Source organism: Leucoraja erinacea, chromosome 10 (assembly GCF_028641065.1).
Source record: "Leucoraja erinacea ecotype New England chromosome 10, Leri_hhj_1, whole genome shotgun sequence".
Classification (NCBI taxonomy): domain Eukaryota; kingdom Metazoa; phylum Chordata; class Chondrichthyes; order Rajiformes; family Rajidae; genus Leucoraja; species Leucoraja erinaceus.
The window spans coordinates 892,555-917,394 of NC_073386.1; the positions used below are offsets into that span (position 1 = coordinate 892,555).

Below are 24,840 nucleotides of genomic sequence, written 5' to 3' on the forward strand. Positions count from 1 at the left end.
ATCTATGGCTCCTTGAAAAGGAACCACAAAAACGAAAATCAGATGAACTGTCCTGCCATTGCTGTTAATCAAATGTCTACTGATGAACTAGAAAAGCCGGTGATGAAACCATACAATCATGACTTCAATGAAAGTACCAGCAAGGAATCGGAAGAGATGTTGAATGAAGAGTTGAAGTTCATAGATGTTATGAACTACTCAGTGAAAACTGACGGCCACTGTTGTGTGGACTTACGTTTCAAACAAGAAAGTGTTAATCTGCCGAATAATCGTCATATGGCAGAACAACGTATACAGACTTTGAAACGCAAGTTTTGCGAGAATACTAAGTTTCATGAAGGTAGAATCTCTTTGAAGAATAATTTCTACAAGGATGATTGCTTAAAATCCATGTCTACTGAACAGGAAGCAATTCTACCAGTAGAACATCTGACTTCTCTTTGCAATAAGGGTGGATTCACACTTTCTAAGTTGAACAGCGACAATTGTGAAAGCATTCCACTAGATAATAGAGCCAAAGAAACCAGAGAGTTGGATTTGGACAGAGACGATCTGCCAATGGAAAGAGCATTGGGAGTTACTAATGTTGTACAATTGAAATATGTTACCACAGAAGAAAATTCTGTGAATGAAGTTTCCAGAGAACTGACAGTGAACCGTTTCTTAATTGAGAAGAAATGGATCAATGAACTCTCTGCAAGCTAGACAGAGAATGGCCAAAGCGGCAACTCGGATTTGAAATCTCTGCTAAAGATTCGGACATTAAATCAAACTTTTGATCCTGTTATTCATTTGAAGGATTTTCATACTTCAGCATTGCTGTTACAACACATCCATGATTTGATCGGACATGGAGGAAGAAGATTCATGCTATCAAAACTTCGGACTATTATGTTCTAGACTATATACTGGGTATCATGCCTGATTTTAAGGGTTAGGTATGCACGGTACGACATTGAACTAAAATCAGTGTTTTAATAAGAATAACTTAGTTGTGCTAGCTTCGTGAAGGATAAAGTGAAGATGGAAGAGAATAAAGAATTCTGATTGCGGATATTTAGTGCATGCTATTTTTTCCTCGTTAGTTTGTTTAGGCAAGGCAAGGCAAATTTATTTATATAGCACATTTCATACACGAGGCAGGCTCAAAGTGATTCACATAAAAACATGTCATACAATAAAATGAAATAATAAAATGAAATAAAATAGAAGTATTAAAATAAAATAAAAGCAAAGTTAAAAATGCATTACAGAAACATAGATCCCTTTAGCCACAAGGGCCACATCTAACTCCCTCTTAAATATAGCCAATGAACTGGCCTCAACTACCCTCTGTGGCCGAGAATTCCACAGATTCATCACTCTCTGTGTAAAAAATGATTATCTCATCTCGGTCCTAAAAGACTTCCCTCTTATTCTTAAACTGTGACCCCTAGTTCTGGACTTCCCCAACATCGGGACTTATACTTATACTTAAACTTTAAAGTGCAAAAGTTAAAAGTGCAATGTAGTTAAGATTTAGCTGAAAGCTAAAGTAAACATAAACGTTTTCAGTCTTGTTTTAAAAGTGGTCAAAGTTGAGGCAAATCTTAAATCTTCAGGAAGTTTATTCCAGCTATTTGTTGCATAGTAACTAAATCCTGCTTTCCCATGTTTTATATTTACTCTGGGAATCACTAACAGATTGGTCTCAGAAGATCTTAGCGGTCTAGAAGGCTTATATAGTGGAAGCATGTCAGTGATATACTAACATATAACAATTACAGCACCAAACAGGCCATCTCGGCCCTACAAGTCCGTGCCGAACAACCTTTTTTCCCTTAGTCCCACCTGCCTGCACTCATACCATAACCCTCCATTCCCTTCTCATCCATATGCCTATCCAATTTATTTTTAAATGATACCAATGAACCTGCCTCCACCACTTCCACTGGAAGCTCATTCCACACCGCTACCACTCTCTGACTATACTTTGGCCCTAAACCATGTAGAGATTCATAGGTGAGCAGCAGGATTTTGAAATCAATTCTCTGACATACAGGGAGCCAATGTAAGGATTGAAGAATTGGTGTAATGTGTTCACATTTTTTGGTCTTTGTTAGAACTTTGATAAGTATCCCTGCCTGTCAAGCGGTAGACCGGGGTTCAATTTCCCGACGAGGAGCCACCGGGGTTTGATTTCCTGATTTTTGCTTTGGATATATGTTAAGCCTTTATGGCCACTTTTTTGATGTTTATTAATAATTGCCTCGTTATATACTCTGAACAATTAGGGGCCGGTGTGTAGTGACCATTTGGCTTGTTTTGCATGTCTGTGATGTTGGCCTTTAAATTTTAGACTACCCGTAATATTGTGGGTGGGATTTATGACGTGTTTTTGGGCGTGTTTGGCGCTAAGATGCTTGCGCAGATGTTTAGCTTTTAGATTAGTTTGGAGAGACGATGGGGATGGTTAACCCTTCGACCATGTGGGCCACATGCCAGATCATGCCAGTGTTACGGAGACACGAGGAGTTTTCTAATGTTTAAAGTAATAAGCTGGAGTTCGATGAAGATTGTAGTAACGGGTCAGAAGAAATTTTGGATGTATCTTACTGTTTTCTATCACCAATAACGCAGTTATTCATCAAAAGACTGTTTTGAAGCGATATCTGTGAAGAAGCTCTGAAGGTCTCTGTGGAAGCTCGCTTGCATTACGAAGACACTTCCTTCAACCATTCTCATCCATTTAGCGGCTAGGGTGCTAATTTCCTGAAAGATATGAAATTCTGCAGCTACAATATGGGCAAAAGGGACTGGCTGAGGGTGAATCAAAGTTAAGCCTCTTCAATGGCAATTTAGTCTCTGCCTCCACCACCACCCCTGGCCGTACATTCCAGGCATTCACCACCCTCTGTTAAAGAACTAGCCCCACACATCTCCTTAAACGTTGCCCTCTCATTCCTAAATCCATGTAATCTAGATATTTTGATGTTTCCTCACTGGGAGAAAGGTTCTGACTGTCTATAAAACTGACTATAAAACTCTGGTTCGACCGTGTGAAAGAGACATTGTTGTTATGGATGAAGAGTGAATGGAAACAAGATGGGTGTAACTAGGGCTGGACCACTGAGGAAACACAACGGCTGAAACCCCTTCTTCCATTTGTTCCCCAGATCTCATTTCACGCTCCTTGGAATTGTAACACCAGTACTACAATTTGCTCTGACCTCGTCTCAGCTTCCAAATATGCCGATTATGTACATGTGGCCTCATTTGACGTGCAGAAGCATATGTGGACAGATTGCTTTGCAAAGGCAAATGCTCCTTATGACCAGGCCCTGATAGGTAAGTGGAATAAGCCAGAAGCAAAATCCTGCAGATGTCACAAATCTGAAACCGAACAGAAAATGGCAGAAATCATTTGCTGGTCAGGTAGCAAATGCGGAAAGAGAAACAGAGGTTGCCATTAAAGAGGCTTAACTGACTAAGATGCCCCATCTAACAGAGATAATTATATATGGAACATTGGGGTGCAAATTTTAAGTAAACAACTTCCCCCCCACCATCACCACCGAGTCCACGCCGACCATCGATCAGCCCTTCACACGAGCTCTATGGTATCCCACATTCGTATTCTCCTGTGGCGATCTGCGCTGCATCTTGGTGGAACCAGTCTGTTGACCTCCGTCTACGCCGTATCTGTACCAAGGAAGGTTTTCCATTCAAGGTCATCGGAGATGTCCTCATTCTAAAGGAAATGGGGGTTCTCCTCTTCCATTATAGTTGAGGCGCTCACAATGGTCTCCTTCATATCCACAGCTCCGCTCTTGCTCCCCCTTCGCCCATTCATAACAAGGACAGGGTCCCTCTTGTCATCATCTTCCACCCCATCAGCAGTCGCATATAGCACATAATCCTCCGACATTTACACCACCTCCAACGGGATCCCACAACTAGCCACATCTACTCACCTCCACCCCTTTCCACTTTCCGCGGAGACTGTTCCCTCCACAACTCCCTGGTCAACTCATCCCTTCCCACCCAAATCACCCCCTCACCAGGTACTTTCCCCTTGCAAACGCAGGAAATGCAACACCTGGCCCTTTACCTTCCCCCTCGACTCTGTCCAAGGACCCCACCTGTTTTTTCAGGTGAGGCAGAGGTTCACGCACGTCCTCCAACCTCTTCGACTGTATCCACTGGTCCAGGTGAGGACCTCATATTCCGCTTGGGTAGCTTACACCCCAGCGATATGAACATGGACCTCTAATTCCAAGTAGCCCTTGCCTTCCCTCTCCACCCCCCTCCCTTCCACTCCACCTTCCCAGTCCTCCCACCAGTCTTACTGTCTCCGACTACATGTTATCTCTGTACTGCCCACTCCCCTGACATCAGTCTGAAGAAGGGTCTCGACCTGAAACGTCGCCCATTCCTTCGCTCCAGAGTTGCTGCCTATCCCACATTTTGTGTCTACATTCAATTTAAACCAGCATCTGCAGTTCTTTCCTACACTGTAGCTGAAGGCGCTCCTTAGGTTGACCAGTGTGTCATGGAGGGGGTGAGCTGTATTGTCCAGGATGCTCCGCAGTTTGAGGTGCATCCTCCCCTCCAAGATCATCTCCAGTGAATCCAACTCCACCCCCAGGAAGCAGCCATCCTTCCTGATGAGCTTTCTGTGGCGTCTGTGGCCTTCGCCCTGCTGCACCAGCACGTGACAGTGAAGAAGATGGCACTGGCATCTTGATAAAACACCAATTGATAATACGCTTCACTTGCCCAGTTTAAATATTAATGCTGTCATTATTTTCTGTCCCTTTCAGGAATCTTCAGTTACATCAAAAAGGGCCTTCATTTCAGGAAGATAATATTGACCGTCCCATGGTTCGGTTATGATTATACTTGCAAACGCTTTATTGAGGTAAGATGTTGCCCTTGACTAGATTTACCAGAACGGTGCCAGGACTCGAGGGCCTGTGCAATAGGGCCTATGCAATCTTTGACTTTACTAGCTTTACCTTCCACTAAATGTTATTCACTTATCATTTATCTATACACTGTAAATGGCTCGATTGTAATCATGTATGGTCTTTCTGCTGACTGGTTAGCACGCAACAAAAGCCTTTCACTGAACCACTGTACACGTGACAATAAACTAAACCAAAACTAAACTAGGGAGAGGTTATGCAGGCCAGGACAGGAGAATAGATCGGGACAAGTTGGGCCGAAGGATCTGTTTCCATGCTATGTGACAATGGCTTTATGACTGTTTAGATTACCTTTATCCTTTAGATTAAACTTGCCTCACTGCAGTGTCCTGGAGAAATGAATCTTTAACACTAAATAAGAAACAAGACATATCATTGTTTCAGTTTAGTTTAGAGAAACAGCGAGAAAACAGGCCCTTTGGCCACCAAGTCCACGGTGACCAATGATCACCCGTAGTTCTATCCTACACACTAGGGACAATTTACAGAAGCCAATTAACCTACAAACCTGCATGACTTTGAAGTGTGGGAGGAAACCGGAGCACCTGGAGGAAAACCATGTGGTCATAGGGAGGGCATATAAACTCCGTACAGACAGCACCCGTAGTCAGGATCGAACCCGGGTCTCTGGCGCAGTGAGGCAGCAACTCTACCGCTGGGCCAACGTGCCACACCTCATCTTTTTACACTCAGCTTCTTCTCATTATATGAAACTTTGGTTGGATTTATTCAAGATTATTTCAATAACTTTTTAAATTAGGATTTGAAATATTCGTTTTATATTAGTATTATACTGCGGGTAGCATAATGGTGCAGCAGGTAGTGCCACTGTCTCAAGGCATCAGCAGATGAGGTGCCAGCCGCTAGTTCATCTTGAAGAAGGTAAGAGGACAAAGATAGAGATGGGAACTGGGCTGAGGTGGAGATTTAAATTAACAATTTGGCATGGTGTCACAGAGGTAGAGTTGCTGCCTTCCTTCGATCCCGACTACGGGTGCTGTCTGTACAGAGTTCGTACGTTCTTTCAGTGATCATGTGAGCTTCCTCCGGGTGCTCTGGTTTGCTCCCACATTACAAATGCGTACAGGTTTGCAGGTTAATTGGCTTCTGTAAATTGTCCCTATTGTGTTGGATGGAACTACGGGTGATCACTGGTCAGCACGGATTCAATGGGCCTAATGGTCTGTTTCTCACTGTATCTCTATAAAAACTAAAACTAAGGTGACTGAAGCTTAACGGGAGGGGTAGTGTTAATGTAAGGGACACCCCAACTACGTAGTTATCCAATCTACCTGTGGCTTCACCAGAGTAGTAGAGACAATATTGTGAGCAGTAAATGTGACAGTGCATTCAGTCAGAATCTTTCTCTTTGGTTGGAGTTGTCAAAGACCAGAGGGCAGACAGTAACTTTAAGGTGAGGGGGGAAAGATTAAAAGAGATATGCGGGGCAAGAAGGTGGTGTGAGAAGTAGAGTGGGCATCAGAGAAGGTGGACGGGGTGAGCCAGAACATCTCGGAGATAGTGGACCCTTCAGGCCCAATCTTAATCTCTGAAACCTTAAATTGAATCTTGGGTGCTAATGGTTCCTCCGTGAGTCATACACCACCGAAACAGGCCCTTCGGTCCAACTCATCCATGCTGACCCACATGTCCCATCTGGGCTAGTCCCACTTCCCTGTGTTTGACTTCTTTACCTATCAATCGGTCATTCTTTTACTGCATATTTTTAAATTACCAAAGCAAACGTTTTTATATTTAGTTTAGAGATACAGCGCGGAAACAGGCCCTTTGGCCCACTGACCGGTGATCCACCGCACACCAACACTATTCTACACACACTAGGGCAATTTACAAATATATCAAGCTGGAATGTTGGAAGAAACCGGATCACCCTCACGGTGACAGAGAGAACGTACAAACTCCGTACAGACAGCACCCGTAGAAAGTCTTTTGGATGTGATGACTTTTGGAAGTCATCACATCAGAAATGAATAAATTAAAACAGTGGTTTGATGTCAACAAATTGTCCCTAAATTTAAGCAAAACAAAGATTATGCTATTTGGAAAACATAAAATAAACCCTCAAGTACAATTGAAAATAAATAACATAAGTATAGAAAGAGTATATGAAAATAAATTTCTTTGTGTGATCTTAGACCACAAAATCTGCTGGAAACCACATATAAACCACGTCAAAGCAAAATTGTCAAAGTCTATAGCAATATTGGGAACATCAAGACACATTCTGGACCACAAATCATTACATACTTTGTATAACACACTCATATTGCCATATCTGAGTTACTGTGTGGCGATATGGGGTAACACCTACAAAACCAACCTACAGCCATTATGCACATTACAAAAAAGAGCAATAAGAATTATCAATAACGTTGGATATCTTGAACGTACCAATTTATTATTCTTAAAGTCACATACACTGAAGTTCACTGATCTGGTTAAATTTAAGACTGCGCAAATCATGTACAAAGCAAGAAATAATTTATTTCCAAGAAATATACAAAAACTGTTTATGGAAAGACAGGGTGGGTATAATTTGAGAGGGGAACATAATTTTAAAAAACTCAATGTCAGAACAACTCTTAAAAGTATGTGCATAGCAATCTGTGGTGTGAATTTGTGGAATGGTCTGGAACAGGAGATAAAACTTAGCACAAGCATAATTCAGTTTAAAAAGATGTACAAAACACTTGTTTAAAAGGATATTGGGATGAGGATAGGTGATTGTGATATTTGTTATACTGATTGTATTGGAAAGGGTGATTATAGAGTGATGGGTTGTATATATGACTAAGATACTGTATAGTATCTGCGGCTTTTTTCTTTTCTTTTTCTTTTTTTCTTTTTGTATGGCTTTGTAAATATTTGATTAGTGTTCAAAATGTAAATAATTTGGCGTACATATAGTGGCTGGTGTACATATGGTGTACATATAGCTGCTAAATTTGTATGAGATAATTACAAGCAGTTGAATAAGGGGTGGGAATTAATAAGCTTTGGCTTCTTCCTGCTCCTTTTCGGACACATATGATTTCATTTATTTATAGATATTGTTTGCGACACTTTATAAATATTTGTGTTTTGTTTTTTGTATGCTGTTTCACATTTGCGTTTTATTCTTTTATTCTGTCCGAAATAAATAACTAATAAAAAATAAAATAAATAAATAAATAGAAAGGACGAACCCAGTGTATAGCGCTGTGAGGCAGCAACTCTGCCACTGCATCACCGTGCCATCCTTTCGAATTTCTCATTCATTTTCAGGCAGGTAGATGTGAATTAGAAAAGGTAGATTTTGAAGGCGCGCCCTGCAGTGATGTCAAAACACCCAGGATGCCCTACAACGATATCATGCAACTTTTGCCCAAGTCAATATCCGGTAGGATTTGGGACGACGACCTGAAAGCCCCATTTTTTGTCTACAAGGTAAGACCACTGGAGAATACACAGCTACAGTCAGTACATCCAAATATGTTTTATATTATGGAAACATTGTCGTGTTTAACAAGTCAATTCACTTCCCAATTGAGCTGATGAACGGACCTGCCCAAGACCGCAAAGAATCGCCGAAAATTGCGGATGTAGCCCAGTCCATCACATAGACCACACTCCCCACCATTGACACCTTTCTGTATCTTATCATGCATCTGTAAACTGTAAATAGCTCGATTGTAATCATGTATTGTCATTTCATGTTGTCCAATGAACCAGATATGATAAAGAGAACTCGAGGTAAAGGAATCGCTTGGAGGTAGTGATCATAACATGATTAGTTTTAATCTGCAATTTGAGAAGGAGAAGGTTAAGTCGGAAGTGGCAGTGATGCAGTTGAACAAAGGGGATTATGAAGGCATGAGAGGGGAGCTGGCCAAGGTAGACTGGAAAGGGATCCTAGCAGGAATGACGGTGGAACAGCAATGGCAGGAATTTCTGGGCATAATTTGGAAGACGCAGGATCATTTCATTCCAAAAAGGAAGAAAGATTTTAAGGGGAGTAGGAGACAACTGTGGCTGACAAGAGAAGTTAGGGATAGAATAAAACTAAAAGAAGATGTATAACACAGCAAAGAGTAGCTGGAAACCAGAGGATTGGGAAACTTTCATAGGACAACAGAAGGAAACAACACGGGCAGTACATAATGAAAAGATGAAGTACGAGGGGAAGCTGGCCAGGAATATAAAGAAGGACAGTAAAAGCTTCTTTAGATATAGAGGTTTGTAGATATGATATTGTGGGGATTATCGAGACGTAGCTGCAGGAGGAACGGGTCTGGGAACTTAATATTCAGGTTTATACATCCTATAGAAAGGACAGGCAGGTGGGCAGCTCTTCTGGTGAGGAATGGACAGTAGGACAGTAAATGCTTCTTTAGACATGTTAAGGGAAAAAGAGTAGCAAAGTCAAATATGGGTCCCTTGAAGGCAGACACGGATGAAATTATTATGGGCACCAAGGAAATGGCAGAAGAATTGAATAGCTACTTCGGATCGGTCTTCACTAAGAAGGACACAAACAATCTCCCAGACGTACTGGAGGACAGAGGATCTAAGGGGGCAGTGGAACTGAAATAAAATTTCCTTAGTCGAGAAATAGCATTGGGTAGGCTAATGGGATTGAAGAATGATAAATCCCCTGGGCCTTATGGTCTGCATCCCAGGGTCCGCAGGGACAAGGCTCTAGAAATAGTGGACGCATTGGTGATCATTTTCCAATGTTCAATAGATTCAAGATACAAGATACAAGAAACATTTAATCGTCACATGTGCCAGATGGCACAGTGAAATGAAATTCCCATACAGCCATACAATAAAAATAAAGAACACAACACACTATAGAGTTTGACAGAAAACATCCCCACACAGCAGAATCAGAGTTTCCCACTGTGTGGGAAGGCACCAAAGTCAGTCTCTTCCTCCACTGTTCCTCGTGGTCAGGGCCTCCCCAAGCCCTCCGCAGTTGCAGCTACGGGCGGCCCGATGTCCAGGACCGCTCGCCGGGGTGATACAAGTCCGACGTCGGGGCTGCGGGACGTCCTCAGCGGCGTGGACACAGAGTCGGCCCCCTCCTACCGAAGTCGGCGGCTTCCAAAGTCCATAGGCCACGCCGGGTGGAGACTGCTGCTGGAGACCCTCTGCAAGGCGCCCCAGGACTCCACGATATTGTTCAGTGCCGCCTGCGTTGGAAGCTCTCCGCACCTCAGCTCCACGATGTTGGAGCAATGGCCCAACGCTCCGGAGCTCCAAACGGCCACCCAGGTAGGCATCGCCCGCTCCGCGGTGACTCCAGCGCTGCGCCGCCGCTGTAGCAGCCCTGGTCCGGTTTCCGGTCCCCGGCAGGAAAGGCCGCTCCGATCCAGCTGGTAGGCCGCGAGGTGGGGGGCGAGGACGCGACTCAGAGAAATAGTCGCGTCCCCGCCAGGAAGAGACTGTGAGACGGTTTCCCCCTTACCCTGCCCCCCTTCCCCACATAGAAAAGTAAAAGTTTCCCACTAAAACAGACTTTGGACTAACTGAAAATTTAAAAAAAGATTGAAAGGACAAACAGGCTGTAGGCAGAGGCTGCTGCCAGTGTAGCGCCCCTAGAGGCCCTTGGAGGATTGGAGGATAGATAATGTTATCCCACTTTTCAAGAAAGGAGCGAGAGAGAAAACGGGGAATTACAGACCAGTTAGCCTGACTTTGGTGGTGGGAAAGATGCTGGAGTCAATTACTAAAGAGGTAATAATGGGGCATTTGAATAGCAGTAAAATAGTTAGTCCAAGTCAACATGGATTTATGAAAGGGAAATCACGCTTGACTAATCTTCTGGAATTGTTTGAGGATGTGACAAGTAAAATGGATGATGGTGTGCCAGTGGATGTAGTGTATCCAGACTTTCAGAAAGCCTTTGATAAGGTCCCGCACGGCAGACTGGTGACTAAAATTATAGCACATGGTATTGGGGGTAGGGTGTTGACATGGATAGAAAATTGGTTGGCAGACCGGAAGCAAAGAGTAGGAGTGAACGGTTCCTTTTCAACATGGCAGGCAGTGGCGAGTGGAGTGCCGCAAGGCTCGATGTTGGGGCCGCAACAGTTTACCATATATATTAATGATTTGGAAGAGGGAATTAGGAGCAACACTAGCAAGTTTGGGGATGACACAAAGCTGGGTGGCAGTGTGAACTGTGAAGAGGATATTAGGAGGTTGCAGGTTGACCTGGACAGGTTGAGTGAGTGGGCGGGAAGAGGATGAATGTGAGGTTATCCATTTTGGCTGCGAAAACAAGGGGGCAGATTATTATCTCAATGGGGTTAGGTTAGGTAAGGGGGAGGTGCAGCGAGACCTGGGCGTCCTTGTACACCAGTCACTGAAAGTTGGCTTAAATGTACAGCAGGCAGTGAAGAAAGCTAATGGCATGTTGGCCTTCAAAACAAATGGATTTCGGTATAGGAGTAAAGGGGTTCATCTGCAGTTGTATAGGGCTCTGGTGAGACCACATCTAGAGCATTGTGTACAGTTTTGGTCTCCTAATTTGAGGAAGGACATCCTTGTGATTGAGGCAGTGCAGCGTAGGTTCACGAGATTGATCCCTGGGATGGCGGGACTGAAATATGAGGAAAGATTGAAAAGACTAGGCTTGTATTCACTGGAGTTTCAAGGGATGAGGGGGTATCTTATAGAAACATATAAAATTATAAAAGGACTGGACAAGCTAGATGCAGGAAAAATGTTCCCAAATGTTGGGCGAGTCCAGAACCAGGGGCCACAGTCTTAGAATAAAGGGGAGGTCATTTTAGACAGAGGTGAGAAAAAACTTTTTCACCCAGAGAGTTGTGAATTTATGGAATTCCCTGCAAGAGCAGTGGAGACCAAGTCACTGGATGGATTTGAGATAATTAGATAAGAGTTCTAGGGGCTAGTGGAGTCAAGGGATATGGGGAGAAGGCAGGCACGGGTTATTGATAGCCATAATCACAATGAATGGCGGTGCTGGCTCGAAGGGCCGAATGGCCTCCTCCTGCACCTATTTTCTATGTTTCTATCTATGTTTCCGCTGACTGGTTAGCACGCAATAAAATGCTTTTCACTGTACCTCGGTACACGTGACAATAAACAAAGCTAATCAACACTTCACACTGCCTCAGAAAAGCAGCCAATATAATCAAAGACTTGTCCCACCCTGGTCATTCCTTCTTCTCCCTGCCTATTCCAGGAGAAGGTACAGAAGCTTGAAACTGCGCACCACCAGACTCGGGAACAGCTACTTCCCCTCTATTACCGGGTTTCTGAACGATCCTTCCATAAGCTAGAGTACTGTCCAATTCACCTCTACCCCATTGCAGACATTGGACTTTGTCTCTGGAACTGATGCACTACAATACTTTCTGCACTCTGTATCTTTCCGTTTGCTCTGCCTGTTGTACTTGAGTTTGTCTTTGTTGTATTTAGGTATAGTATTGTCTGATCTAACTGTACACCCTACGAAACAAAGCTTTTCACCGCACCTCAGTACACGTGACAATAATGATCATAAAGCTATAAAATAAACCTAGACCTCTCATATATGTTAACAATGTATTCCAGGTCCTCCAGTCTACCCCATTGTGGTTCTTGCACTTTTAAAAATAGAATATAGAACATTGTAAATAATGATGTCTAAATGCATACATATTATATAAATTATCTATCTACTGCACATAACTAAATCTCTCATTTTGTCCTCTTCCAGTTAGCTTTTTCACATTTGCGCAAAAACGGTACCCGATAGTGCTACGATTTTTCACCACCTTACTCACCATTCTCTTGTGCTGCGAGCGCACCAAGCTTTGTTACAATCGGTGGAGTATTACAAAACCTATTACGTTTTAAATATCTTCTATCCTGTCATTTGCGGGGACTGCGGCGCCCCTTCTGGCACCCACTGTCAATGCCCGGCGGTGAGGAGAATAAAGCTGAAGGAGCGGAGTGAGCAGAATGTGGGTGGGCTGCATCTGCAGCGACCACTACGACAAGCCACTGAGCTGGGAGCCGCTCAGTTGGAAGTCGCTGAGTTGCTGCCATGGCCTGCCGCTGCCGTGGTAAATTGCTGCCGTGGCTTGCCACTACCATGGTATATTGCCATTCGGCCCTTCGAGCCAGCACCGCCATTCATTGTGATCATGTCTGATCGTCCCCTATCAATAACCCGTGCCTGCCTTCTCCCCATATCCCTTGAATCCACTAGCCCCTAGAGTTCTATCTAACTTTCTCTTAGTGACGTGGCCTCCAGACCACTATCTACCGCTGCCATGGCCTGTTGCTGCCGTGGACAACCGCTGCTGCCCCCCACCAGAAGCCCCCCCCCGGCAGGCAGTGATAGGCCACGGCAGATGTAGGTAGAGGTAGGCAGAAGCAGTGGCAGTGGCAGCGACAGGCCACGGTAACAGCAGGTGTAGGCAGTGGCAGCGATAGGCCACGGTAACAGCAGGTGTAGGCAGTGGCAGCGATAGGCCGCGGCAGAGCACCCCACCTCCCACCGACCCACGCCTGAAGCCGTCGCTGTCCCCAGCTGCATTCCATTTCGCCCACAACATGCATTAGCCCTCTGGAATGCAGTCCCTTCGGCCCACAACACGTACTAGCCCTCCAGAAAGCCCCAGCCCCCTTCTGAAGACGTCCCTATCCCCGCCTGCAGGACGCCCTCCTCCACCAGCAGCTCCCAACTGAGGCCGTCGCCCTTGCCCCGGCTGCAGTATGTCCCCCCTGAAGCAGTCCCAGTCCCCGGCTGCAGAATGCTCCCCGCCGGCCCCCGCTTGAAACCGTCCCCCCACAACCCCACCTTCCGTTTGGCCCACGCGTCTGTATTAGGCCTCCAGAGAGCCCCCTCCCCCACACTCCCGCCTGAAGCCGTCCCCCCCCGCTGCACGACGCCACGGCAGGGGCCTAGTGGTCGGCCAGGTCAGTGGCAGGGGCAGGGTAGGCCACGGCAGCTCCCCCCCACCCCCACCCCCCCCCACCCCCACCCCCACCCCCACCGGCCACGGTCCCCTCTGCCCTGGCTGCAGGGCGCACCCCGCCTGATGCCGTCCCCGTCCCCAGCTGCAGGACGCTTGCCGCCCCCCACACAAACTGGCCTAAAGCCACCCCCCCCCCTCCCCCACCTGCAGGATACTCCCCACCAGACCCAGCCTGAAGCCGTTCCCCCTCCCCCGGCTACAGAATGCTCCCCCCCGGTCCCCACCTGGCCATCCCTGTCCCCAGCTGCAGTCTGTAAGTCTTCACCCACGATGTCTGTACTAGCCCTCCGGATACCAGTCCCTTCAGACCTCAACACCTGTACTGGCCGTCCAGAAACAACCCCCTCTTTCACTGGCCACCTCCTGAAACCATTCCCCTCCCTCGGCTGCAGGACGCTCTCCTCCCGCCCCCCGCCCCCCCCCCCCCCCCCCATAGCCCCCACAAAACATCCACCACAGCATTTATCACTGATGGAAGGCACAAAGTTCAGCCATTTTCCCCCGTGGTCGGGACCATAAACCTCGGCCAGATGTACAGGCAAGGTAAGTCCAGAATCGGTGCTTCCCAACCGTAGACCACAGCGTGAAGATGACGCAGGCCAGCTGTCGGAGCTCTTCTCCTCCGGGGTCCCCAATGAGGGATCCCAGGCTGCCGCAGGCCAGCGATCGGAGTACTCCCTTCTGGCGACCCCCCGCGAGGGCTCGCCTGCTCTGCGATGAAAAGTTCACACTGAGCCCGTTGCTGAAGCTCCGGGCCTGACTCTGGGAAAAGCCGCACCAATCCTTGTTGTTAGTCCGCGAGGAAAGCGACATGGAAAAAGTTGCCTCGCTGTGGAGGAAGCGACCAAAAGCGGTTCCCTCACCACCTCCCACACAAGAAACACCGAGAGACATTAAAACGAACATTTGGACATACTAAAAAATAATTAAAACAAAGTAGAATTTACTAACACGCTGCTGGCAGGACGTTCTCTCCCCTCCCCTCCCCCCCCCCCCCCCAACCTGCCTTCCTCCAACTTCTGTCTGAAGGTGGCCCGTCCCCAGCTGCAGGAGTCCCCCACCCCACCAGCCCCCGCCTGAAGCCGGTGGAGAGCGGCCACGGCAAGGGTGGGCAGGGGTAGGCAGTGGCAGGAGTAGCCAGTGGTAGTTCATGGCAGCGCTCCCTCTCCACCGGCCCCTGACAGGCCCCGCCTGAAGCCGTGCTCCTTCCCCGACTGCAGGATGCAACAAGACCCTTCTTCAGACTTCTCCAAATGTCACCTATTCATTTTCTCCAGATATGCTGTCAGACCCACTGAGTTACTCCAGCTTTTTCTGTCTATCTTCACTTTAAACCAGCATCAACAGTTCCTTCCTACATGTCGCCTATCTAAGTACTCCTGAGATGTTGCCTTACCCTCTGCGTTAATCTTGTTAAAGAAAATTTGTTAAAGAAATCCAGCAGTGTTTCTCGGTCAATTCTCCGAATTGTGTTTTGTTGCTGTATATGGTGTGTTTGTTTCATGTTTGTTTTAATTGTAAGGTAACATTTGCAAATTTGCAGATGACACAATGGTGGGTGGCAGTGTGATGCTATGAGAATGCAGGGTGACTTGGACAGGTTGGGGGAGTGCGCAGATGCATGGCAGATGAAGTTTAATAACCATATAATATAACCATATAACAATTACAGCACAGAAACAGGCCATCTCGACCCTTCTAGTCCGTGCCGAACATGCATTCTCCCCTAGTCCCATATACCTGCGCTCAGACCATAACCTTCCATTCCCTTCCCGTCCATATAATTATCCAATTTATTTTTAAATGATAAAAACGAACCTGCCTCCACCACCTTCACTGGAAGCTGATTCCACACAGCCACCACTCTCTGAGTAAAGAAGTTCCCCCTCATGTTACCCCTAAACTTCAGCCCCTTAATTCTCAAGTCATGTCCCCTTGTTTGAATCTTCCCTACTCTCAGTGGGAAAAGCTTTTCCACGTCAATGTCTATCCCTCTCATCATTTTAAAAACCTCTATCAAGTCCCCCCTTAACCTTCTGCGCTCCAAAGAATAAAGCCCTAACTTGTTCAACCTTTCTCTGTAACTTAGTTGCTGAAACCCAGGCAACATTCTAGTAAATCTCCTCTGTACTCTCTCTATTTTGTTGACATCCTTCTTATAATTAGGCGACCAAAATTGTACACCATACTCCAGAATTGGCCTCACCAATGCCTTGTACAATTTTAACATTACATCCCAACTTCTATACTCAATGCTCTGATTTATAAAGGCCAGCACACCAAAAGCTTTCTTTACCACCCTATCTACATGAGATTCCACTTTCAGGGAACTGTGCACAGTTATTCCCAGATCCCTCTGTTCACCTACATTCTTCAATTCCCTACCATTTACTATGTACGTCCTATTTTGATTTGTCCTGCCAAGATGTAGCACCTCACACTTATCAGTATTAAACTCCATCTGCCATCTTTCAGCCCACTCTTCCAACTGGCATAAATCTCTCTGTAGACTTTGAAACTCTACTTCATTACCCACAACCGCACCTATCTTAGTATCATCTGCATACTTACTAATCCAATTTACCACACCATCATCCAGATCATTGATGTACATGACAAACAACAGTGGACCCAACACTGATCCCTGTGGCACCCCACTCGTCACTGGCCTCCAACCTGACAAACAACCATCCACCGTTACTCTCTGACATCTCCCATTCAGCCACTGTTGAATCCATCTTGCTACTCCATCATTAATACCCAACCATTGAACCTTCTTAACCAACTTTCCATGAGGAACCTTGTCAAAGGCCTTACTGAAGTCCATATACACAACATCCACTGCTTTACCCTCATCAATTTCCCGAGTAACATCTTCAAAAAATTCAAGAAGATTAGTCAAACTAATGACAGATTAGTCAAGATTAATGTGGATAAATGTGAGGTTATCCACTTTGGTAGCAAAAACAGGAAGGCAGATTACTATCTAAATGGCGTCAAGTTTGGAAAAGGGGAAGTACAACGGGATCTGGGAGTCCATGTTCATCAGTCTATGAAAGTAAGCATGCAGGTACAGCAGGCAGTGAAGAAAGCGAATGGTATGTTGGCCTTTATAACAAGAGGAATCAAATATAGGAGCAAAGAGGTCCTTCTGCAGTTGTACAGAGCCCTAGTGTGACCACACCTGGAGTATTGTGTGCAGTTTTGATCCCCTAATTTGAGGAAGGACATTCTTGATATTGGGGGAGTGCAGCGTAGGTTTACATGGTTAATTCCCAGGATGTCATATGCTGAGAGAATGGAGCAGCTAGGCTTGTACACTCTGGAGTTTAGAAGGATGAGAGGGTATCTCCTTGAAACATATAAGATTGTTAAGGGTTTGGACACGCTAGAGGCAGGAAACATGTTCCCGATGTTGGGGGAGTCCAGAACCAGGGGCCACAGTATAAGAATAAGGAGTAAGCCATTTAGAACGGAGACGAGGAAACATGAGGAGAGTGATGAGTCTGTGGAATTCTCTGCCTCAGAGGGCGGTGGAGGCAGGTTCTCTGGATACTTGTAAGAGAATTCTAGCAGGGCTCTCGCTTAACATTTTTTCCCTGTTGCCAGCCGGGCAACCTTGGCAGCTTTTTAGTTGCCAAATGACATTTTAGGTGGTCATTTAAGATGGCTTGCATGACGCGTGCGATAATGTGCTCGGACGAAGTGCGTAGTTACCAGTCGGAATTCTACTCAATGAAGCATTCACATATTATTTCTGCTTCAAATAAAGTCACAAACTAAACATTCACCAATCAAGACATGATATATCCCACAATGACATGCAGCAAAATTATAAGGCAGTATCTCAACTCTTTTTACACATTGCAATTAATGCAATTTCTATTAGTCCTTTCCACTTCCAAACAATAATGTGGTTGAATTATTCAGCGTATGATCAACCTGTGTCAATAAATCCTGGACCATGGTAACATATATGCGTACGCATAGTTGTGAATGTTGCTCATTAAATAACTACAGTACTGATATTCCATATTAAGAGCATTGATTTGCCGTTAAAATGAATTCTGTAATAACGTGTAGCAGTGACAATCGAACACTGCGGTTTTAATGTTTCACGTGTTCACAATATAATTAATCCATCTTTATGGATTAAAACAAATAATAACATTGGGGATTAAACATTTTATTGCATTCCGTTATCAAAAATAGTCAATGTTCGCTCTGAAGACATTTCCAGGACAATAGGGTCAGGGAGGGGGGTGTGTGTGAATCAGTGCGGGGTGGATAGATGGCGGGGGAGGGGGGTTAGAAGGCAGTCGGTGCAGAATGGATGGATTGAGGCAGGTGAATTAGTCCGTGTTGGTTGGAGTAGGTAAAATTGTGAGGTGAGAGCACGGGGGATATCTGATGTTGAATGGGGGGTTCAGTACGGGATGGATGGGGGTAGACAAAAGTGTTGGAGAAACTTAGCGGGTGAGGCAGCATCTATGGAGCGAAGAAAATAGGCAATGTTTCGGGTCGAGACCCTTCTTCAGACTGTTCCCCCCCATTCTTCTTGAATGGGAGGATCAGTACAGGATGGATGGGGGGAGATCAGCGCAGGATGAATGGGGGGGGGGGGGGGGGGGGGGGGTCAGTACAGTGTGGATCGGAGGGTCTGTGCAGAATGAATGGGGGATTAACTACAGGATGAATGAGGGGAAAGTGCAGGGTAAATGGAGGGTGGGTCAGTACGGGATGAATGCGTGGATTAGTACAGGATGGATGGGGGATCAGTACAGGGTGCATTGGGGAACCAGTGCAGGGTGGATGGGGGGGTGAGGGGTGGGGGGGGTGGCAGGAGAATCAATGTGAGGTGGATAGGGTGATCAGCGCAGGATGAATAGATTGGCGGGGTGGGGGGGGGGGATCACAGGGGATGTCAGTGAGGACTGAATAGAGGCGGGAATGGGGATCAGTGGAGGGGTCCCAGGATAAGGGGGGGTGGAGGGGGCGTACAAGAGAGAGAGAGAAGGGGGGCGAGGTATGGAGGAAGGAGGGTCAGCGCTCCTCGGACAACATCGCCCCGCTGCTGCTTTGGCCTTTGGGAACTCCTCGCCACCACCTCCACCAGCCAACAGCAAGGTGCGGGGCTGAGCGTTGCAGCTCAAAGATCCCATTGCTATAGTATCTTTGGTGCAGTTGCTTCAGAAGTGTCGGAGCAAATGACGGGCGCTGAACTGCGAGCGACAGCGGCTCATCTTCTCCTCCTCCCGCACCCCGCCCGCCCTGATAAGGGGCTGCTGCTTGCAAACCCGCGCTTACAATACAAGCCCGCCCGCACGCCGAAGCCGCCCCCTCCCTCCCTCCTCTCAGCCTCCGCATGCGGGAGGGTTTGTATTGAAAGCGCAGGTTTGCAAGCAGCGGCCCATATCAGGGCGGGCGGGATGCGGGAGGAGGAGAAGATGAGCCGCTGTCGCTCGCAGTTCAGCGCCCGTCATTCGCTGCGACCCTTCCTCACCTAGAATTTTTCCCACGCAATACAGCCGTCACCGCCGACACAAAATGTCGCGTTCCTTTTGTCCAGAGATGCTGCCTGACCCGCGGAGTTACTCCAGTTTTTTGTGTCTATCTTCGGTACAAACCAGTATCTGGTTGCCAGGCCGGGCAAAATTACTCGGTGTTTAGTTGCCCGGCGGCGCTTTGAGTGGTCAATGGCACCCGGGCAACCATTAATTTCGAGCCCTGTCTAGATAGGGCTCTTAAAAATAGCGGAGTCGGGATATTGGGAGAAGGCAGGAACGGGGCACTGATTGGGGATGATCAGCCATGATCACATTGAATGGCGGTACTGGTTCAAAGGACGGATGGCCTACTTCTGCACCTATTATCTACTGTGTCATGCTTGTTTTAATTGTAAGGTGTCCTTGAGAGGCGCCCATAAATAAAATGCATTATTATTATTATTTGTGCACTGAACCAAGCTAAGTCCACTCTTTGCTTCCACAATAGAATGGTACGACATTCCACGAGGTCTGGTACGATGATCCAGAGAGCATTTCGTGGAGGACGACTTTCTTGAAGAAGTTCAAGCTGGGAGGCATTGGCATTTGGAAGGCAGATTTTGCCAATTATAGTTCTGATCTCATTGCTGCGATGAAAACTGAAGAGATGTGGAACGCTCTCTGCCCTCCCTGAGAGAAACGCCAAGCTTACAGTCATTGCATTGTTATCAATGTGACCATTACACTTTGCAATTAAACCTGGCTTTGAGTGAGCTAACACTGAACACACACACAATTAAAATATTCATGCAGATCTGGGGATTAGTGCTTTGTCTAAAGAAGGAATTATTATCCTCTGAATAAAAACAATACAACTCATCCCTTCCCACCCAAACCATTCCCTCCCAAGGAACCTTCACAGCAGCTGCAGGAGATGCAACACCTGTCGCTATACCTCCTCCCTCGACTCTGTCCAGGGACCCTCCTTTCAGGTTAGGCAAAGATTCACTTGCACCTCCTCTGACCTCATCCACTGTATCCGTTGTTCCAGATGTGGACTCTTATACATTGACGAGACCAAACGTAACTGGGCGATCATTTCGCTGAACACCTTCGCTCAGTCTGCCTGAAGCTACCTGATCTCCCGTTTGCTGGACACTTTAATTCTGCTTTCCATTCCTACACAGACCTTTTTGTCCTAGGTCTCCACAATCAGTACACCTTTCCTGCCTTCTCTCCATATCCCTTAGCTCCACGACCTGTTAGCAATGACCTGTTTCTTTCATCGCCCATTCCTTCTCTCCAGAGATGCTGCCTGTCCCGCTGAGTTACTCCAGCTTTTTGTGTCTATCTTCTATATAAGTTTAGTTTAGTTTATTATTGCCATGTGTATGGAGGGACAGTGAAAAGCTTTTTGTTTCATGCTATCCAGTCAGTGAAAAGACCACACATGATTACAATCAAGGTCAATGATAGTATGGTGCAACACAATTTTGGAATTAAACCAATTTATGGACAGGGTGATGGGTGGGGAGAGAAATGAAGCATGGATATCATCATTTTTTGTTTTTCTTTCTGTTTTTGTCCTTTTCTTTCTTTACGTTTTTCTCATTTATTTTACTTACTCTTCAACTACACCAATTTGGTAGTCTAGGGGTTCTATTCTTACACTTGCACTTTCTCTCTTTCTTGCTTTTTACTCTTTTTCTTTTTCATCTTAGCTAAAAATTAAATTGAAGCTGTACAATAAATGTATTACGTCATATGCCGCAGTTTATACTTTTGTACACGGCTTCTAATAAAAAATAAATAAATAAATAAACAATCAAGCAATCAAGCAGTTCACATTATACACACACAAGATAAAGGGTACAATGATTACTGCAAGATAAAGTCCAATTAAAGATATTTCAAAAGTCTCCAAGAAGATAGATGGGAGGTTAGGATCACGCTACAGTTCCAAAACTAGAACTGAATGAACAAAAGGAAACTGGGAGCACAAATTACATCTAAGGAAATAGAAGACACAATAAAACACACTTAAGAATGGAAAAACACCAGGACCAGACGGATTCAGTAATGAATTTTATAAATGTTTTTACGATACAGTGACCCCACGTCTACAGAAAATGTATACATTTGCTTGTATAGATGGGAGATTAGGATCACGCTACAGTTGGTGATAGGGTGGTTCAGTTGCTTGATAACTGACCAGATTTGAGCGTGGCTCAGAAGCAGTTCCAGAAATTATACCAATATGATCATGGCCTTTTTTTTTTTTTTTTTTTTAATTTTATTTTTATTAGCAGTACAGTAAATCACATTAATACATCACATATATCTTATTACATTATGTTGTACCACTGCATTTTTTGAGCTTTAAAAAAGATAGAAATAAAAGAAGTAAGGAAAGTAAGCAAGGATCGTGAAGGTGCAGGAAAGTGTTGGGAGAAAAGAACCTCTTAGGGAAGGAATTAGAGAAGGAAGCAAAGAAAATAAATAAGATCCTAGAAAGAAAAGAAAAAAAAAAGAAGAAAGGAAAATCAATCGCTCCATTGTAACACAAAACTTCGCAAAAAAGGATATACCAACCGTGTTATGATTAATAATTTATTTTATACCCCCCATTACCAGGTCCTGGTAGCCTTTATATTTTAACTTATTATTGCACCTTAACTTGTAATAGTTCCATAAATACAGACCACGTCTTTTGGAAGTGATCTGCTTTACCTGCTAGGAGGCGTCTCATCTCTTCCAAGTGTAATGTTTCGAACATGTTTGAAATCCACATTTGTGTTGTTGGTATTGGAACTTTTTTCCAAAATTTAAGTATAAGCTTTTTTCCGATTATTAGCACATAATTAAGTAAGTTCTTTTGAAACATATTTAATTCTGGGTTACCTTCCGATATTCCAAAAATGATCCATTCTACTCTGGGTAGTAGTTTTGTTTTAAATAATTTTGTGAAGATTTCAAATATTTCGTTCCAGAATTTTTGAATTTTTATACAAAAAACAAAAGAGTGCGCTATGTTAGCTTCTTGTAACTGACATTTATCACAAATGGGTGAGACATTGGGGAAGAGTTTATTTATTTTAGTTTTTGAATAATAGTCTGTGTAATGTTTTATATTGGATTAGAGTATGTCGTACGTTGATCGAGCATTTATGCACATATAATAAGTGTTTATCCCAGCTCTCTTTTGAAATTTTTATAGCTAATTCTTGTTCCCAATCTCTTCTAATATTATCTGTTGTAGGTATTTCTATATTCAATATAATATTATATAAGTATGATATTAGATTTGCTGATTCAGCCTTTATCTTCATGGCTTCATCTAATAAGTCTGGGGGCATATTATAATAGTCTTTTGTATATTTTTTCAGATAATCACGGATTTGAAGATATTTAAAATATTGATTATTTTTCAAGTTATATTTCAGTTGTAATTGTTGAAATGGTAATAATTTCCCTAATTCATACAGGTCCCCGAGCGTTTTGATTCCCGTTCTTTCCCATTGTGTAAATGATTTATCTATAATTGAGGGTTTAAACGAAGGGTTATTGGCTATTGGCATTAGCAGAGATAGATTTCTTAATTTTAAGTTCTGTTTTATTTGTTTCCAAGTTCTAATTGTACTATGTATCATTGGATTTTTATTATAATATTTGTTATTCAAATTCGTTGGTGAGAGGAGAGTTGCTCCTGTATTACCTGGAGCGCAGTCCTCTCTCTCCATTATAATCCAGTCCACCTGCTGGGCAGAGTTGTCCAGCAGGTGAATCATATTTTTAATATTTACCGCCCAATTATAGTACATCATGGCCTTTTTCAGTCTACAAACGAACCACTTGCCCCTTGGTTAATGGTGGCAGTGGCCTACTTGTCTTATACCATTGGTTTTGAATGTCACGCATTTGTTGTTACCTGGACTGGACTTCCGATGGTGGAACCACCTGAGGGATCAAGGCCTGATCCGCCACAGGCACCATGGCACGGGTCTGCCTCGACAATAAACATTGAGCAGATGAATCCAAAATGGGGTCACGGGAGATGTTGCGTAGGTTGAGTAGATCTAGGAACATGTATGAATTAGCTCTGTACGAATGTTCCATGAGCTGTTTGGCACTCTTGACAGCCCGCTCAGCTACTCCATTCGACTGTGGATATTCAGGGTTGCTGGTAATGTGATAGGAATTCCAGCATGCAGCAAATTCCTTGAAGTGTTGCCTGGTAAATTATCAGATAATACTATTATCTGCCATTATCAGATAATAGTAACCCGGAGATCCGTGGACTGAAAAAATGGAGAGATAGCTTTGATATCACCTCACGAGAAGTGGGGCTGATAAGAAAATCAATGTCAAACTATCCTGAAAACAAATTGACGAGTACCAGGTACTGTTTGCCATGCCACTCAAATATGTCAGTTGCCACTGTAGACCACGGGAGTTCAGGAAGCAGATGTGAAAGAAGTGGTTGCTTTTGTTGGTGAGTTGCCAAGATGTTGCACTCTGCACAGGACGCCACATTCTTGGTGATGTATTCGGCCATGCAGGCCAGTAAAACATGCTTCTTGCCTGTTGGACAGTAGCGTCGGCGCCTGGGTGCCCTGCATGGACAGCGTTAAAATACTGGCTGTGCAAAGCAGGAACCACAGACCTGTGTCCTTTTAAAATAATGTCACCCTGCAGTAATAGCTCATCACGGACGGCAAAGAAAGGCCGGAACTGGCAACGGAACGTTGTAGTGTTTGTCTGGCCAGCTGCGCTCAATGACGGAGGCAAGCGACCGTAGAGTATTGTCAGCAGCAGTGAGGGCAACCAAGCCCTCCATACAGGTCTTCCAAGGTGCATGCAAGAGAGTGTCACAGTCAGTCACATGTAAAGACAGCCATTACGATAAATTAATCGTCAGACAAGGGCAGACCCTCACAGGTCTTTCAAGGTGCACGCAAGAGAGTGTCAGCCAGGTACGTATCCTTACGATGTTTGTGGATCAGAACAATGTCATATTTTTGAAGCTGCAACAGCATCCACTGTAGGTGCGCTGGATCGATTTGTTAAAGATGCTGATCAGAGGTTGGTGATCAGTTTCAATCGTGACTGTGTGTCCAAAGATAAAGTTGTTAAATTTCTTGCAGGCGAAAACAACCACAAACAGCTCTTTCTCAATTTGGGCATATCGTTGTTCAGTGTCAGTCATAGTGCGCGAGGCATAGGCAACAGGCTCATTGCCGTTACCATCATTTTTAAGACATGCTGCGCCTAGTCCATCTTTAGTAAACACATGGCCTATGTATTTCACCTCATTTACCCTCAATTTGCATTTTTGAGGGTTCAGCCTGAGGTTGATAGCCTTGTCTGTGACCACCTGGTTTATGCTGT

At 44.9% G+C, this 24,840-nt stretch overlaps 1 protein-coding gene across 2 annotated transcripts; it reads left to right on the top strand.

The window, feature by feature from the left end:
* Positions 1-4,352: 4,352 nt before the first annotated feature.
* Positions 4,353-20,318, top strand: LOC129700693 (di-N-acetylchitobiase-like). Of its 2 annotated transcripts, XM_055641278.1 has the most exons (3): positions 4,353-4,900; positions 8,253-8,414; positions 19,961-20,318. In XM_055641278.1, exons 2-3 carry the CDS (start codon positions 8,322-8,324, stop codon positions 20,144-20,146), a joined length of 279 nt encoding a protein of 92 aa, XP_055497253.1. In that variant the 5' UTR covers positions 4,353-4,900; positions 8,253-8,321; the 3' UTR covers positions 20,147-20,318. The 2 variants fall into 2 exon arrangements, with proteins under 2 accessions (XP_055497253.1, XP_055497252.1); XM_055641277.1 differs by lacking the exon at positions 4,353-4,900 and having other exon boundaries at positions 6,105-8,414.
* The last annotated feature ends 4,522 nt before the right edge of the window (positions 20,319-24,840 follow it).

What these genes read in the sequence shown, in the direction of transcription:
- LOC129700693 (XM_055641278.1), top strand. Translation starts at nt 8,322, where the DNA reads ATGCCCTACAACGATATCATGCAACTTTTGCCCAAGTCAATATCCGGT. An exon ending in CCCCATTTTTTGTCTACAAG is followed by an intron (nt 8,415 to 19,960) that starts GTAAGACCACTG and finishes CTTCCACAATAG; the next exon opens with AATGGTACGACATTCCACGA.